Source organism: Amia ocellicauda, chromosome 21, assembly GCF_036373705.1.
Source record: "Amia ocellicauda isolate fAmiCal2 chromosome 21, fAmiCal2.hap1, whole genome shotgun sequence".
Classification (NCBI taxonomy): domain Eukaryota; kingdom Metazoa; phylum Chordata; class Actinopteri; order Amiiformes; family Amiidae; genus Amia; species Amia ocellicauda.
The window spans coordinates 16,847,657-16,862,721 of NC_089870.1; the positions used below are offsets into that span (position 1 = coordinate 16,847,657).

General features: G+C 36.5%; 1 protein-coding gene across 1 annotated transcript in view; it reads right to left on the minus strand.

The window, feature by feature from the left end:
* Positions 1–9,319: 9,319 nt before the first annotated feature.
* LOC136717147 (uncharacterized protein C14orf132) overlaps positions 9,320–15,065 on the minus strand; it is a 37,050-nt gene continuing 31,304 nt past the window's right edge. The window contains exon 2 of the mRNA XM_066694630.1: positions 9,320–12,366. Within this exon, the coding sequence (XP_066550727.1) occupies positions 12,139–12,366 (228 nt within the window). The 3' untranslated portion in view covers positions 9,320–12,138. The remainder of the gene's footprint in view (positions 12,367–15,065) is intronic.

Here is a 15,065-nt window from a genome sequence, read left to right on the forward strand (position 1 = left end):
GGAGAGGACATGACACCCACACAACTTTAATATAAACAGGAGAAATGCAGAGCAAACAGGGCGATTAAAGTTTATATGATCCGTGAGCTACAACTGCTGCTTTGCAACAAAATGTAAACCGCAAAAAGACATTAATGACAATGTTTGAACTCATTTAAGGTTCTAAAGTTAATTACACGTAAAACTAAACCTTTTCCATGTCATTATATATCAAGTTTTTTTTTTTGTATTTGACCTCATTAAAGACCGGTTTGGGTTAAGGTGTAATTATATAATCGCCTCTTTGTATCCTGCCTGTGTAGTTGAAAGAAGCAGGGATCAACAGGGATATCCCCCCTGAGCCCATGCTTCCCTTTCCATGCAGTGAGCTAAGTAACAGATGTTTCCAAAGCTACTGAATATAGGAATATGGGTTTCATCTTAGCTTTGTGTTTATTGTCCTTGACCATTAGATTAATTATATGATGTTCAAAACCCAACCAAGCTGTTGCAGTGCTGTGTGTGGTGATTATTCAGACAAAATATTTAAATAACCAACAAATCCCAATATTGTCCTGTCAGACAAAGCTTCATCCATCTACCACAAACTTCAAAATAAATACTTGATGCTTTCTTTTGTTTGCCAATAAAGAGCCTCTTGGAAAAAAGAAAGTTGCAAGTGATGCTGGGTAGGTTACGATTTTTATCTAATCAGAGTTCAAGTGACTTTCTCTTGTAGACAAATATGTTAAGCCACTCACTACTTCTTTTATATCATCCTATTCAAGGTTTACAGGATTTTTCTTAGGAGAATAGTATTTTTCCTTCGCTAAATTAGCAACCCATACACACACGCACAGGCAAACCCATGCAATTAAGTGCTTACATCTGGATCTTATTTGTCGGTAAAACGAAAACAAAAAGACGTTATGATCTTAAACATCTTCAAATGAATTATATTAAGCGCCATTGGTTTTGTTATTTTGTTAAGAGGCTGTGTGGGTATGTTGTAAACATGTGAAGAACCTCCAGTTTTAAAAACACAGTTCAACTAAAATGCTGTCTTTTGCACAATCATATTTAAATTGCGTAAGAGTGGATTTTGTTTTAGTTCTCAAATTGTTTTCAACCAAATCTTCTTGCTTCTTAGCACATTTTTTCTTCACAACAAACAGATCTACAGTTAGGTCCATAAATATTTGGACAGTGACACAATTGTCATCATTTTGGCTCTGTACGCCACCACAATGCATTTGAAAGTGTAGACTTTCAGCTTTAATTTGAAGGTAGTTACATCCAAATTATGAGAACGATGTAGGAATTACACCCATTTTTATATGTGGCCCCCCCAATTTTAGGGGCTCAAAAGTATTTGGACAAACTAACATAATCATTAATTAAATTGTGAGTTTCAATACTTGGTTGCAAATCCTTTGCAGTCAATGACTGCCTGAAGTCTGGAACCCATAGACATCACCAGATGCTGGGTTTCTTCCCTGGTGATGTACGGCTGTGGTCTTTAGTTCCTGCTTGTTCTTGGGGTGTTTTGCTTTCAGTTTTACCTCAGCAAGTGAAATGCTGCTCAATTGGATTCAGGTCAGGTGATTGACTTGGCCATTGCAGAACACTTCCACTTATAAAAGTCTTGGGTTGCTTTCGCAGTATTCTTCAGGTCATTGTCCATCTGCACTGTGAAGCGCCGGCCAATGAGTTTTGAAGCATTTGGCTGAATCTGAGCAGACAATATAGCCCTAAACACTTCAGAATTCATCCTGCTGCTTTTGTCAGCAGTCACATCTTCAATAAATACAAGGGAACCAGTTCCCTTGTCAGCCATACATGCCCATGCCATAACATGCTTCACAGATGAGATGGTATGCTTCGAATCATGAGCAGTTCCTTCCCTTCCATTCTGGTCCATTCCAAGTTGATCTTCTTTAGATGTTTTTTGGCAAACTCTAATCTGGTCGTCCTTTTTCCTGTTTACATCTTGTGGTAAACCCTCTGAATTTACTCTGGTGAAGTCTTCTGTTGATTGTTGACTTTGACACAGATACGCCTACTTCCTGGAGGGTGTTATTGATCTGGCCAACTGTTGTGAAGGGGTTTTTCTTCACCAGGGAAAGAATTATTCTGTCATCCACCACAGTTGTTTTCCATGGTTTTCCGGGCCTTGTATGTACCAGGGCCTTGAATGTACCAAATAGTTGATTTGGCCACACCTAATGTTTTTGCTATCTCTCTGATTGGTTTGTTTTGATTTCTAAGGCAAAACTGAAGGCAAAACACCCAACGAACAAGCAGGAAAGAAAGACAGCTGCAGTGCAGGCCTGGCAGAGCAACACCAGGGAAGAAACCCAACATCTGGTGATGTCTATGGGTTCCAGACTTCAGGTAGTCATTGACTGCAAAGGATTTGCCAAGTATTAAAACTCACAATTTAATTCATGATTATGTTAGTGTGTCAAAATACTTCTGAGTCCCTAAAATTGGGGGGGGCACCTATAACCAATGAATGTAATTCCTGCACTGTTCACCTAATTTGGATCTAACTACCCTCAAATTAACACTTTGTGATCCATTGTGATGGCATACAGAGCCAAAATAATGACAATTGTGTCACTGTCCAAATATGTATGGACCTAACTGTATATTGTATGTTCAATTATAAATACACACACACACACACACACACACACACACATTTATGCTTGTTACACATTTTTATATTTCCCAGTAATTTCCTAATCTGTCAAAATGTGTTATGTCTACTACCCCAGCATATAATGTAAAAGGAAATATTATTAAATACACACTGCACTTCGGAGGTTCTTGATTAGAAGGCTTAACTCAGAGGTTTAGGTAGACATATAGAACATATGAACCAGAGAAAGAATTCTGCTTATGATAATGGTCTAATTTTACTAATTTTAATGGCTGACTCATTGGGGCTTGAGAATTGTTAAAAAAAACATAAATTAACAGACATATACATCGGAAAAGGTAATGCTTGGAACAGGCTGCTTTTAGCAGATGATGTTCAGCAAGAAAGGAAAATCAATTTAGCAAGTACGAATATATATATTTTTATTATCATTACTTTTACTTGTTAGGAACAGAATGAGTAGCTTTTTTCTCACTTGGCATTGCTGTCCTAGGAGGAGTCACGCTGCTTCACTAGTCCACTTCAGGAATCCCCAGAAAGATATTAATATCTTTCTTTACAAATAATGAGATTAATAAAATGAAGCTTCCTCCAAAACCCCCGAAGATGGGCCAGATGGACACCTCCCATTCCTAATGTTTCTTATGTGTCATTTGTATCTAATCAGAGAGCATCATTAGTTTATTTTTAATGTTGCAATTGCAGCATCACTTTTCCTTCTTTTAATGGGTTCTATCAAGACTTTTTGGTGATTTTGTTGCATACTTGAGCATTGACATTGTGGGTTTAATTTCTCGTATGGCTGCCCATAATTAGATCTGGCAAGGAAATCAACAATCTGGAAATATTGTTTTCTTTCAGCCAGCCTTTTTATGTAAACTGTTTGGAATAAATGTCTAAATACAGGTAAATAAACTGAAGTGATTCATAATAACATTCTGTTACCAAAAACTCCATGTGTATAACTAGTGAGAAGATCAAGACCCAGACCAAACTTCGACCCACGCTCAAACATTTTAAACAAATATTCAAAAGTGGTGATTGCATCACAAGGAGAGTTGTGGAGTTATTTTTTCTGCAAATCCCATTTTTGTGTGATTATTTTATTGCGTTAATATTATATAGAAGCCTACACAGTAAGACCGCATACGATATATAACGTCAGCACATAATAATGCTGAGTTAAAACCAAACCTAGAACACAAGTACTTTGTAGTAAAATTGCATAAAATGTACCAAAATGTTGTTTTTCCAGAGATAAAAGTTGACCCTTTACATGAGATTCATAATGCTACGTTGGGGAAATGTGTGTTTCTTCCCTCGGAGGGTTTTCCCCTCAAATTTAGGGGAAGTGTTATCAATAATTCTACAAACTGTTGTGGGCAAATAACGTAAGACTGGTAACACTACTCTTATCTGTTTTGCTCAATATCGCCTTTGAAGGGGAAGTATTGCAGTCCCTAAATGGTGGAAGCATCAAGTAGCTTTGGGTGATTTAAATGAGTCATGATTCTGATGAAGGGAACACTTTTAAGCTTTAAAAGTTTCTAAAATGATAGAATGGAACTGAAAAATCACACGTACTTTATTTATACACTCACCTAAAGGATTATTAGGAACACCATACTAATACTGTGTTTGACCCCCTTTCGCCTTCAGAACTGCCTTAATTCTACGTGGCATTGATTCAACAAGGTGCTGAAAGCATTCTTTAGAAATGTTGGCCCATATTGATAGGATAGCATCTTGCAGTTGATGGAGATTTGTGGGATGCACATCCAGGGCACGAAGCTCCCGTTCCACCACATCCCAAAGATGCTCTATTGGGTTGAGATCTGGTGACTGTGGGGGCCAGTTTAGTACAGTGAACTCATTGTCATGTTCAAGAAACCAATTTGAAATGATTCGACCTTTGTGACATGGTGCATTATCCTGCTGGAAGTAGCCATCAGAGGATGGGTACATGGTGGTCATAAAGGGATGGACATGGTCAGAAACAATGCTCAGGTAGGCTGTGGCATTTAAACGATGCCCAATTGGCACTAAGGGGCCTAAAGTGTGCCAAGAAAACATCCCCCACACCATTACACCACCACCACCAGCCTGCACAGTGGTAACAAGGCATGATGGATCCATGTTCTCATTCTGTTTACGCCAAATTCTGACTCTACCATCTGAATGTCTCAACAGAAATCGAGACTCATCAGACCAGGCAACATTTTTCCAGTCTTCAACTGTCCAATTTTGGTGAGCTTGTGCAAATTGTAGCCTCTTTTTCCTATTTGTAGTGGAGATGAGTGGTACCCGGTGGGGTCTTCTGCTGTTGTAGCCCATCCGCCTCAAGGTTGTACGTGTTGTGGCTTCACAAATGCTTTGCTGCATACCTCGGTTGTAATGAGTGGTTATTTCAGTCAAAGTTTCTCTTCTATCAGCTTGAATCAGTCGGCCCATTCTCCTCTGACCTCTAGCATCAACAAGGCATTTTCGCCCACAGGACTGCCGCATACTGGATGTTTTTCCCTTTTCACATCATTCTTTGTAAACCCTAGAAATGGTTGTGCGTGAAAATCCCAGTAACTGAGCAGATTGTGAAATACTCAGACCGGCCCGTCTGGCACCAACAACCATGCCACGCTCAAAATTGCTTAAATCACCTTTCTTTCCCATTCAGACATTCAGTTTGGAGTTCAGGAGATTGTCTTGACCAGGACCACACCCCTAAATGCATTGAAGCAACTGCCATGTGATTGGTTGGTTAGATAATTGCATTAATGAGAAATTGAACAGGTGTTCCTAATAATCCTTTAGGTGAGTGTATACTGTAATGACATACTGTATGAGTATGTAAACCAATCATGTAATGGTATGCAGTCATTATGTTTCCGAGTTTAAACCATATAGCAAGAACGGTTTGCACAAGAAGCTGTAAAAAACATAGAACAAAAGTGTAACGTAACGCATGCGCTGTTAAATCCTCATCGATTGTTCCCAAAATCCACAATCTCTGCCTGTGACCTTTGTGACATTTATTTTGACAGTTTGCGCTCTTTCCAATTCGTAATTTTGATTTGTACTTTTAGCTTGTACTCGTAATATTTAGTTATTTGTACTCATATTTTTGATGTGTAAAAAGTACAAAATGTTTTTACGGATGCAAATCATTTTGACAGTGGTGTCCCGATCCATAGCTTTTCACATTATAATGCATCTTCATTAGGGACTGGTGGATTCCATAATATAACAGTATACTTTAGCCAAAACCATATTCTTTATTTGAATAATAAAGTATGAATACAGTTTGAGGAGATTTGTGTAGTATTTGTTCATGTTACTTAGCATATACTGCCCTCTGCTGGAATGGAAAGGTTAAAATATGTGCAAGCCTGTCTGGTTAATTTACAGCCTAACATTCAATAAATAATAATAATGCTATGTTGATGTGGTTATTTTTCTGTCACATTTAGAACTGGACAATCTGTATTATCCACACTTAAAATACACACAACTGGTGAATTCAAACCTGGTAACAAAGGCTGCTGAGTTTCCTGGTAATTGGCTACCTCATCTTTTAATGTAGTGTACCAAATCTGTACCCTGTTAGTTTGCAGGCCAAACAAATCACTTGATAATGGGAATTTACTTCACGGTAATGGGAAATTGATGTTGTGCAGGATAGCACCATCAATCAGCTGCAGTTATCTAGGTGGTACTTGCTGCAATTAGAACATTGCAAGCAGATTGAACATAAAGTGCAAAATATGGATATTTCAATAGCTTTCCCAGGCATGTGTAGCACTGGTACATGCTCTCAACCGTTCTTTCTTGCCCATTCCTGACAAATCTTCTTGCAATTTAGACTAGGCTAGATCAATACTTTAACCTACTCGTGAATCACAAATTACAGTCCTGCAGTCTGTCGTGTATTATGTCGTCTATCAATAGCAGAAAGTATCACACCAATCTGTATCACACCAATGGGGTACAGGTTTGTAATTTGCGATTCCAAGGGGTAGGTTAAAGCTGTGATTTGGTCTGAGGCTTAGTGCTGAAAGGTATTTAGTGAATGGAGTATAATACATAAAGGCTATGAGGTTCCTTTTTTATATTTCAGGCCATACCCTCAGGATCACTTTACCATAGATGGCATTACAAGGTGAGACCATCAGGATTAATGAATAACAGCTGTGTGCATGATGGCACTGTGCCACAGGAACATGACCCGAGTAGATTTCCCATCACAATGGAGGACTGGCACAACTGTTTGTGAGGAGTGTGATACATGTTTCTGCTTCATATGCCAGTGGGTTTGCATCATTTACAGAAGAAAATAAAAGATTCCCAGACAATCTGCTAAAACCGATTTAAGAAAACATTTACCACTGTTGAAATGAAACATTTCCGCCAGATGTTTGACCTCTTCCTGATACACTTAAGTGTTTGAAATGTATCTGGGTGGATGTATTGTTTTGTTAACCTGTTATAGGCGATCCTGACATAAATTTTGATATTGACATTTCAATCTTTTTACCTCCTTTCCTAAGCACAAAATACAAAACATTTTACTTTTCAGTATCAGATTGTTGTAAATTATGTAAATCTTGCATAATTACGAAGGCCAAAGTGCAGCAGTGATAAAAAAAAAGCACTTATGTCATCCCTTTTATCAAAAGCTTTTCAAATAAGAAACGTTTAAACTATAATATCAACTAATTACAATCAGCTGCTGTTTAATAACAATAATAATGTTTAATAGTAATAATGATAATAACAGTTCATGTTTACTTGTGTTGACATTTCAGATCCTGCAAATGGATTCAGTATGGGAGCAAAAATTGGAAAGGTCAGTACAGTTAAGTACAGGACTTAAATGAAAATGTGTGACCTGCATACAGACAGACTGTGATCTGTGATAAATCGATAAACCTGGATGGAGAGAACTTTGCTTCTAGTGCCACAGTGTCTATTCTGCACATGCTCTTTTGTTACTAGGAAGGCTTGTCTGTAATACAGCCTGGACTCCCTGGGTTCCTGCAGGATATTGAAGAATATCTAACGAGATCTGTCAGAGGGTGCAGAGAAGGTTGGCAAAGCTGTCAATCTAGTTATTTTATGGTGCCAGCTCTGCACAGCTTACAGACAAAAAAAGGTCACCAAAAGTTCAAAACAGTATGAGATTTTAATTTCTCTCTTTTCCTGTAACTGTTAGAATCCTACATTTTAACTAGTTTTAGTGAAGGCAGACCACAGAACATGTTGAATTTGAATAAAATCTGGAGGAACTATTAGGTCTATAATATAACTATAATTTATTTTAGAGTTGTTTTATGTACTTCCAAACACGCCACTGCTCTGTCATATTGCACAGACCTTGTTCTATCACATTCAGGGTCGCCCAATTGTTTTTCTTCCTTCACCTGACCTGACATATTTTGATGAAGGTGTCTAAATGAGTAGTGTTTATTAGCATATTCGCCACCTTACAACAGTACTGTCAGTAAGGATTGGATGAGAAAACACTTGCAAGCCACATGTGTATTGACTTGTGCGTCTTCCCTGTCAGAGGTGTGAAAAATATTGTCTGACGCATAAGGCCAGTTTCATTTCATCATAATAATCAGGTATTTGTGGTGCATTTAAAAACATTTGTAAGTTGTATAAAAGCAGCTGGAGCTTATATAAGTCCACACAACATAGATACATAAATCATAACTAGAACTGGAAGTAATTTTACAGTCGACAAGCCAATATTATTGTCATGAAATAGCCACGTTTGATGGCTCATCTCATTTATTTAGTTCACAGTAACCTTCCAAATCACTTCAGCCTTTTGAACTGTGACACACAGTAATATAGACAACCAGGCATGAATGTTCTGCAGGGCGCCTATCTTGTCCTGAGCTTTCTTCCTCTTTGATGTAAATGTACAAAGGCAATTGCCTTGTGCTCAACGGAAAAGTGACTTGACATGTTCAAAAAAGTCTTTTAAGTGTATTATTTCAATCCAGTAATTCTGTTATCAAGACTTTCTGCCTCATTGAATGTTTATTCATGCAGGATTGCCATGGGGAATATAACACTTAACACTTTGAAGTTTTAGTGTACATTGCTGGCCGTGTCTAAAATGACTTTAGAATGCATATAGTTACAAGAGGGATTTTCAAAATTCAAAGTTGTTACAATACCTCAGGGTCCGTACTATCCATTTTTCCATTTAATCCACTCCCCACTCTCTGAACGTTTCCAGTCTTGACATCTTAAGTTGTAGATGATAAATCGCTTATACTTTTTACATAATTTAGGTAATTGTAATTTACACATTGTGTCATTTAAACTTCTTAAACTAAATCTATTGACTTTCATTACACTAAACATGTGTTTGATTGTTTTATTATTCATCCCCACAAATAATGATTTAAGACTTAAAACTGCAGCAGAACAGAATAATAAAGTAATGCCATTAATTTGTGATAACAAAATATCTTATTGTCTTTGGATTTGCCCGAGTAGTGAAATCTGATGTTCAAATTAGACAATTAGTCAAAACACGTTAATTATACAGTTCAATACATCATTGTGACATTATTTTCTATTGCATATGCATATGTAGGTGTGTGTGTGTACTCTTTTTAACAGCTGGTAATGACTAATTTCCAAGAAGCACGACATCTACAGAAGTAACATTTAATAATGAACGTTTATTAATAAGTACTTAAGTTACAAAAAAGATATTCCTGTGTAAGAGAAGTACAATGCGTTTTAACACGTTGCCACCCAACTCATATTAAAAATAATAGGTCTTCTTAAGACCTTAATTCTCAACACTATTATAAACTTCCTTCAGGTATGTACAGCACATCCTACCCAAAGCTTTCTCGTACAAATCTTTTATTTCTATTTAATATATGCTCTGATAAAATGTTCTACAAATACTCTAAAATGTCAGCATTTTTCACTAAGCCTGTTATATAAGCAAATATCTCATATTTGCAGTAGTAATAACCTTTATATCTTTTTCTCCTCAAAATATGTGGCTATTTACATAAGGTACTTACAGAAAGATTATAAACTTTATTGTTCTTCAGAATGTATTCAGAAATAAAAATCCCACCACGAAATATGAACAAAACAAACAAATAAACAAAAAAAACACAATTGTTATTCTCTTCACATATTAAATATAAGCAGAGTATAGTTTAAACATGGAGAGAGATTATACACTGCAAAGCTAACAGAATCTGAAGATATATGTAACCTGATTTGACTGTATATCTGTCAGTCATTCATATGGATTTCAACCATCTTTTTTACAGACATTGTTTATTTTAAGTTTAGCTTAAGTTTTTAGTAATTACAAAAATAATTAAGTAATTGATAATTACAAAAAATATTATTTAAAACATTGAAAATCATTTGAAAACAAAAACCATGTCTTAAACGTGATCGTCGTAACATTCATTGCGACGATCATAACCAGGAAATTATTTGAAACCTCATTTTGTTTACTTCTTCAGAATGATATTTATAAAAATAAACAAACGAAGCAAACAAAATAAAAACACTATCAGTTGATTAATTGCTGAAAACTAGACAGGATATATTTGACTGTAAGATACAATAGTTAACTTTACTCCCTTGCTTCTAAAGACATGAAAGTGACAAAGCTGACGACGAGATACGTAAATCCTCAAATACGTTATTTGTTGACGTTCACACAGAAACTTAGCGTTGATTATCAAGAAATCAGTGCCCTAGAAGAAGGCGCAGTAAAGACAAAACACTGAAACTGAGTGTCATTTGATTAACCTTTGAATAACAATACCCCCACTGGATGGAGTTAATAATCTTTGTGATTTCTGAAGTTATTTTTGCTTTTGTGCCTGCTGTCAAATCAAAAGCACATCCAAACGTACAGTGTAAACAAGCTACAGTGGGGGTGGAGTGGTGTGAGTTCTTGATGTGAATGTATACTGATTTACATGAATGTAAACTGATTTTATGCAAAGGCCAGACTCCCAGCACTCCCAGTGAGTGGAAGGATTAAAGTACCTGTCAGAGCATAACCTTCAGATTTGTGAAATTCAAAAATCATAACAGAGATGCACCTACTGCAAGACATACCCCTTTTGCTTGGGGGGGGGGGGGGGGGCTGCAAATAATTTCAAAGAGGTGGTTTAATTGTCATGACAACATATGCCTCCTGTACAGTGTGCCTTATTATAATTTCCCTTGTAATTGACTTTAATTTACAAATATAACCAATTAAATGAAACAAAATGAAAAACGAAAAAGTTTAAATAATCTAAAAGTCACATTGTTCTTTTTGTTCTGCATTGGGAATCATGGTGTAGCTTTTTGACTTTTAAGGTAACCTGGTATACTAACTGTATACCCCTATAAACATGGGGGATGTTATTAGTCCGAAGACCCCTAAGATAAAGGCTGTTTAGTAGAAACATATTTAATAACTGAAAACTTGTACATGAGTATTCAGTCGGCATATTCTGTTACGATTTTGACTGATTACAAAATGATGGCGTGCATCTTAGATTGTATTAAAAAAGATTGTCTTCTTTTTTCTGCTGACGAAGCAGTCTTATGCAGCAAAAGAGTAAAGCGATATGGATGCACTAGTTGTTATGTTGAGACCACAAGAAACTATTAGTGCACACAGAGCATTTTAAAGCTAGATTTGATCAATCTAAATGTTGTACAAACGATATAGATACTCACTTTTAAAATAGAAAGATTGTCATTATTGCACACAGAGCAGCCTGGAATGAAAGGAAAACTATTTGACAGTGTGCTCCACATGTGCGGTTGAAAACATCATATTAAGAGTGAATACATGTACACTTTAAAGCTAGGTTTGAATAATGTTTTCGTAAATGATACAGTTAGACATTTATATAATATGTACATCTGTTGTAGAATAACTCTGTTACAGCATTCTTCTACCTTTTATAATCTTTGGCAGGTATTATTAACCATTCCCTTGGTGCACTACATGATGCAAACTGTTTTTTTAGTTTTTAGTTTTTTTAGTTGGTAGACTATATTTTCAGCCTAAACTATTCATTTCACCTCTCCTCATTTAAATCAGCATTCATCTTGGCAGGTTTTTTTGTTTAATTTGTTCAGATACTGTGTGATTCACTGGAATGTGTCAAGCTTCTTCAGATGTAAGAGTTCAGAAATGTAAAAAACAAAAATAATAATAATAATAATAAAAAAAGTGTTTATTCTACAAGAAATAGTTTGAACGCCATAGTCCAAAACTGGCACGTGAGGACAGAAACTATTCAAAATGAAACTTTAAACGTAGTAGACTATAGTATGGAGATCCATCACAGTTACATATGGTGTCTCACTTCACTGTATCTTCCAGTCATTTTAAATGGAGTATTTCATGCATGCTACCATGTCTAGAATTCAACTTCAAAGGAAGTCCACAGCAGGAAGTCCACAGTTGACCAGATATTGGTGTGCTCTGGTGTTCAGAAGGTGAAGGCATAGACAACCCCTACAACCACAATATTTCCAATTGTAGCAATAATGGCAATCCAAAGCCAGATTGCATCACTGGAGACTGAGTGCGCCTCTTCCTGTTGATTCTGGGCCGTAATCGCAGCAGCGTGGACACTTGCCGAGGAGTTGAACAAAGAGTGATCTGCGCTGTAATCATCATTGGGTGAGTCCATGAAGGCTCCTCCCATGACAGGGATCTGTGAAGGAGACAAGAAAGGAGACCAGAAACTTTAATTAAATTTGAATGCAGATGGACACTTTCTAGAGAAACTTTAAATATTTTATGTTGAGATTACAGCATGAAACTTTTTCACATTCCAAACCTCACATTTATAAATATGCAAACGCCCATCTCTCAGCAAAAGTGCTTATAACTTGCTTACAGCACAATCCAAATTATGACAGTCACCTCTAGTCAGCGATTCTCTGCCGGGGAACGGTATTTCTGCTATGCATTTACATTTTTATAAATAATTACAAACTTCAGCATGTTAAAAACTACAAAGCACAAAGGATCTTATATGTTGTAAGAAAGTTGTTACATTAGATTTTATATTCAGAGTTTCTTTGAAAAGAGTTCACTGGATCTTCAAAAGCAAATGTTTTTTCTGAGATTGCAAAAAATAAGCTCTTACTGTAATACAATGACTGACTTTTCTTTAAGTTACAAATAATTTAGTTACGGCATGATTTAGTAATTGGTGGTAGGTCCCATGGGTACATTAAGATTATATATTTAAAAGCAGGCATCTGAGTCTGTAATAATTATACAAGGACGTAATCAAATCCATAACAAACCTGACACAATGCACACTGTAAAATGCATAGAACATTGTGTGGGGAATTGTGGGGGGAACAAAAACCCTAGTTGATTAATAGGGTTGCCTTCGCTATATCACACAGCCATTGGAGGGCTATGGATCATTGTTTCCCACAACAGCCTCTTCATATTTTGTATATTGTGTGAGAATGTGTATTTGACACATGAAATGTATCAAGACCAATTACTTGCTTTTTTCTAACGCGATGCACTGGGGCAAAGCATTATGAATGAATTCTGCAGGGTTTGGATGACATTTAAGTTTAGATTTTAATTGTAAGCACATATTTCATGGCTCTCTCAAAAGATTTTGAAAATCCTAATACATTCCATTTCAACCACTTATTAGGAAGGCATTGGAACTCCATAGTGCTGATAATAGCAGATTGCTGACAGAGCTATCTTTCTACCTTATCCTCTATTTAGGCATCAACTGTACTGTACAAAGAGACAATGGTACTGTTCATTATGTTCAAATTAGAAAACAAATAGACTGGGGAGCTAAAAAATGTGAAATATATGTTTTCAATAAATACAAATCCCAGTGAGGGAAGAAAACATTTAATAAGGATCCAAAAACGGCAAAAAAACAAGCATTGCAAATAATGACAAATACAAATACAGAACAGACCAAGAAAAAGCATTCTTGCATGTGCTTGCATTGTGTAAAACAGGGAGCCCGCAGCTTTAACTATCACTCGCTCATGGCAAACAATGACAAATCCAGTTGAGACCCAATTTTTCATGTGAGCCTGATACGAGCAGACGTGCACAAATGCATTTTGGCAGTAACCTGAGAATCTCCCGTGTGATTACTCAGGCAGAAGCAAGGATTTACTTAAATGTGCACAGCACTCGGGATGGATGGATGGCCATCTTTCTACTCTAACTCATGCTCCTGTACCCTTAACTGGAGGCAGTTATATCCCAGTCAGTGCCATAACACCCCCCTCCAGCACCCACTCATCTCTTCAATATATAATAGTCAGTTATAACACTTCTGTGTGAATGCAGCGTCTAAATGTGTGAAAACCCATTGAAAAATGTAAAAGAATGAATAATAAATATCAAATAGGACAGTACTTGCTTGTGAGAATATCAGTTGACCATAATATACAATATATGAGCATCCTAAATATGTGAAGACACTCCTTTTCCCTCTCTACTCTAGATTCCACCGTATGATTAGTTTACTCAGTTCAATACTGCACTTACAATCCACTCACAGCGGATTATATTTAAAGAGCACTTAACGCAGAAATTAAAAAGATGACAACAAAACACACTCGGTGTCTTGCTTACTCCTGAATGAGTTAAGAGCTAATAAAGCTAACTTTAGCAGAAACCTGACCTGATATTTTTACATTGACTTTAACAAAGTGATATTTCTACAACTCACATGCATGAATCCTATGTTGACACTATCTGCAGATTCCTAGAAAGTGATTTTACTTAACACCTGATATCTAAGCCTTGTTGCACATGGGGGAAAAACTCTACTGAATGCTTTGCCACATTGGATATTAACTTGTTGACAAAGAGAAAAACGAAAAGAGAAATATGTCTACAGACTGCAGCTACAGTAGAGGCAGTACTTGTCAGATCCTATATTTCAGTATTTTTGTGGTAGAAGTTCCATGATCTAGAAGTAAAAATATGATGTAGGTTAGAGAGTGTTCTACTACTCAACATGTTTCATAGGAAATCAATGAGGAGGAAGTAAGAAACACATGAGGCTTTAAAAATGAAACACAAGGGATCCTATTAGAGATATGGGAACCTAGCTAACTCTGTCAGGTTAATACGTGTCTTTCATGCCCATGTCATTCACTCACTGAAGAACATAAAATAGCATGAAACAAAGAACTTGTATTGTTATGATGAGTTTAAAGATGTAAAACCTGTAGTGCCACACGCATAACCAGGACTGTAGCAACATCATGGGAATACAAATAAATACCATTTAGTCTTTAAAATGAAAATGTTAATGAAAAGCTCCCTGAATTTGTGTTTGAGTAGTCAACACTGGCGGCCCAAAATATATGTTCTTCAATAACAGAAACACATTGGGAAAGG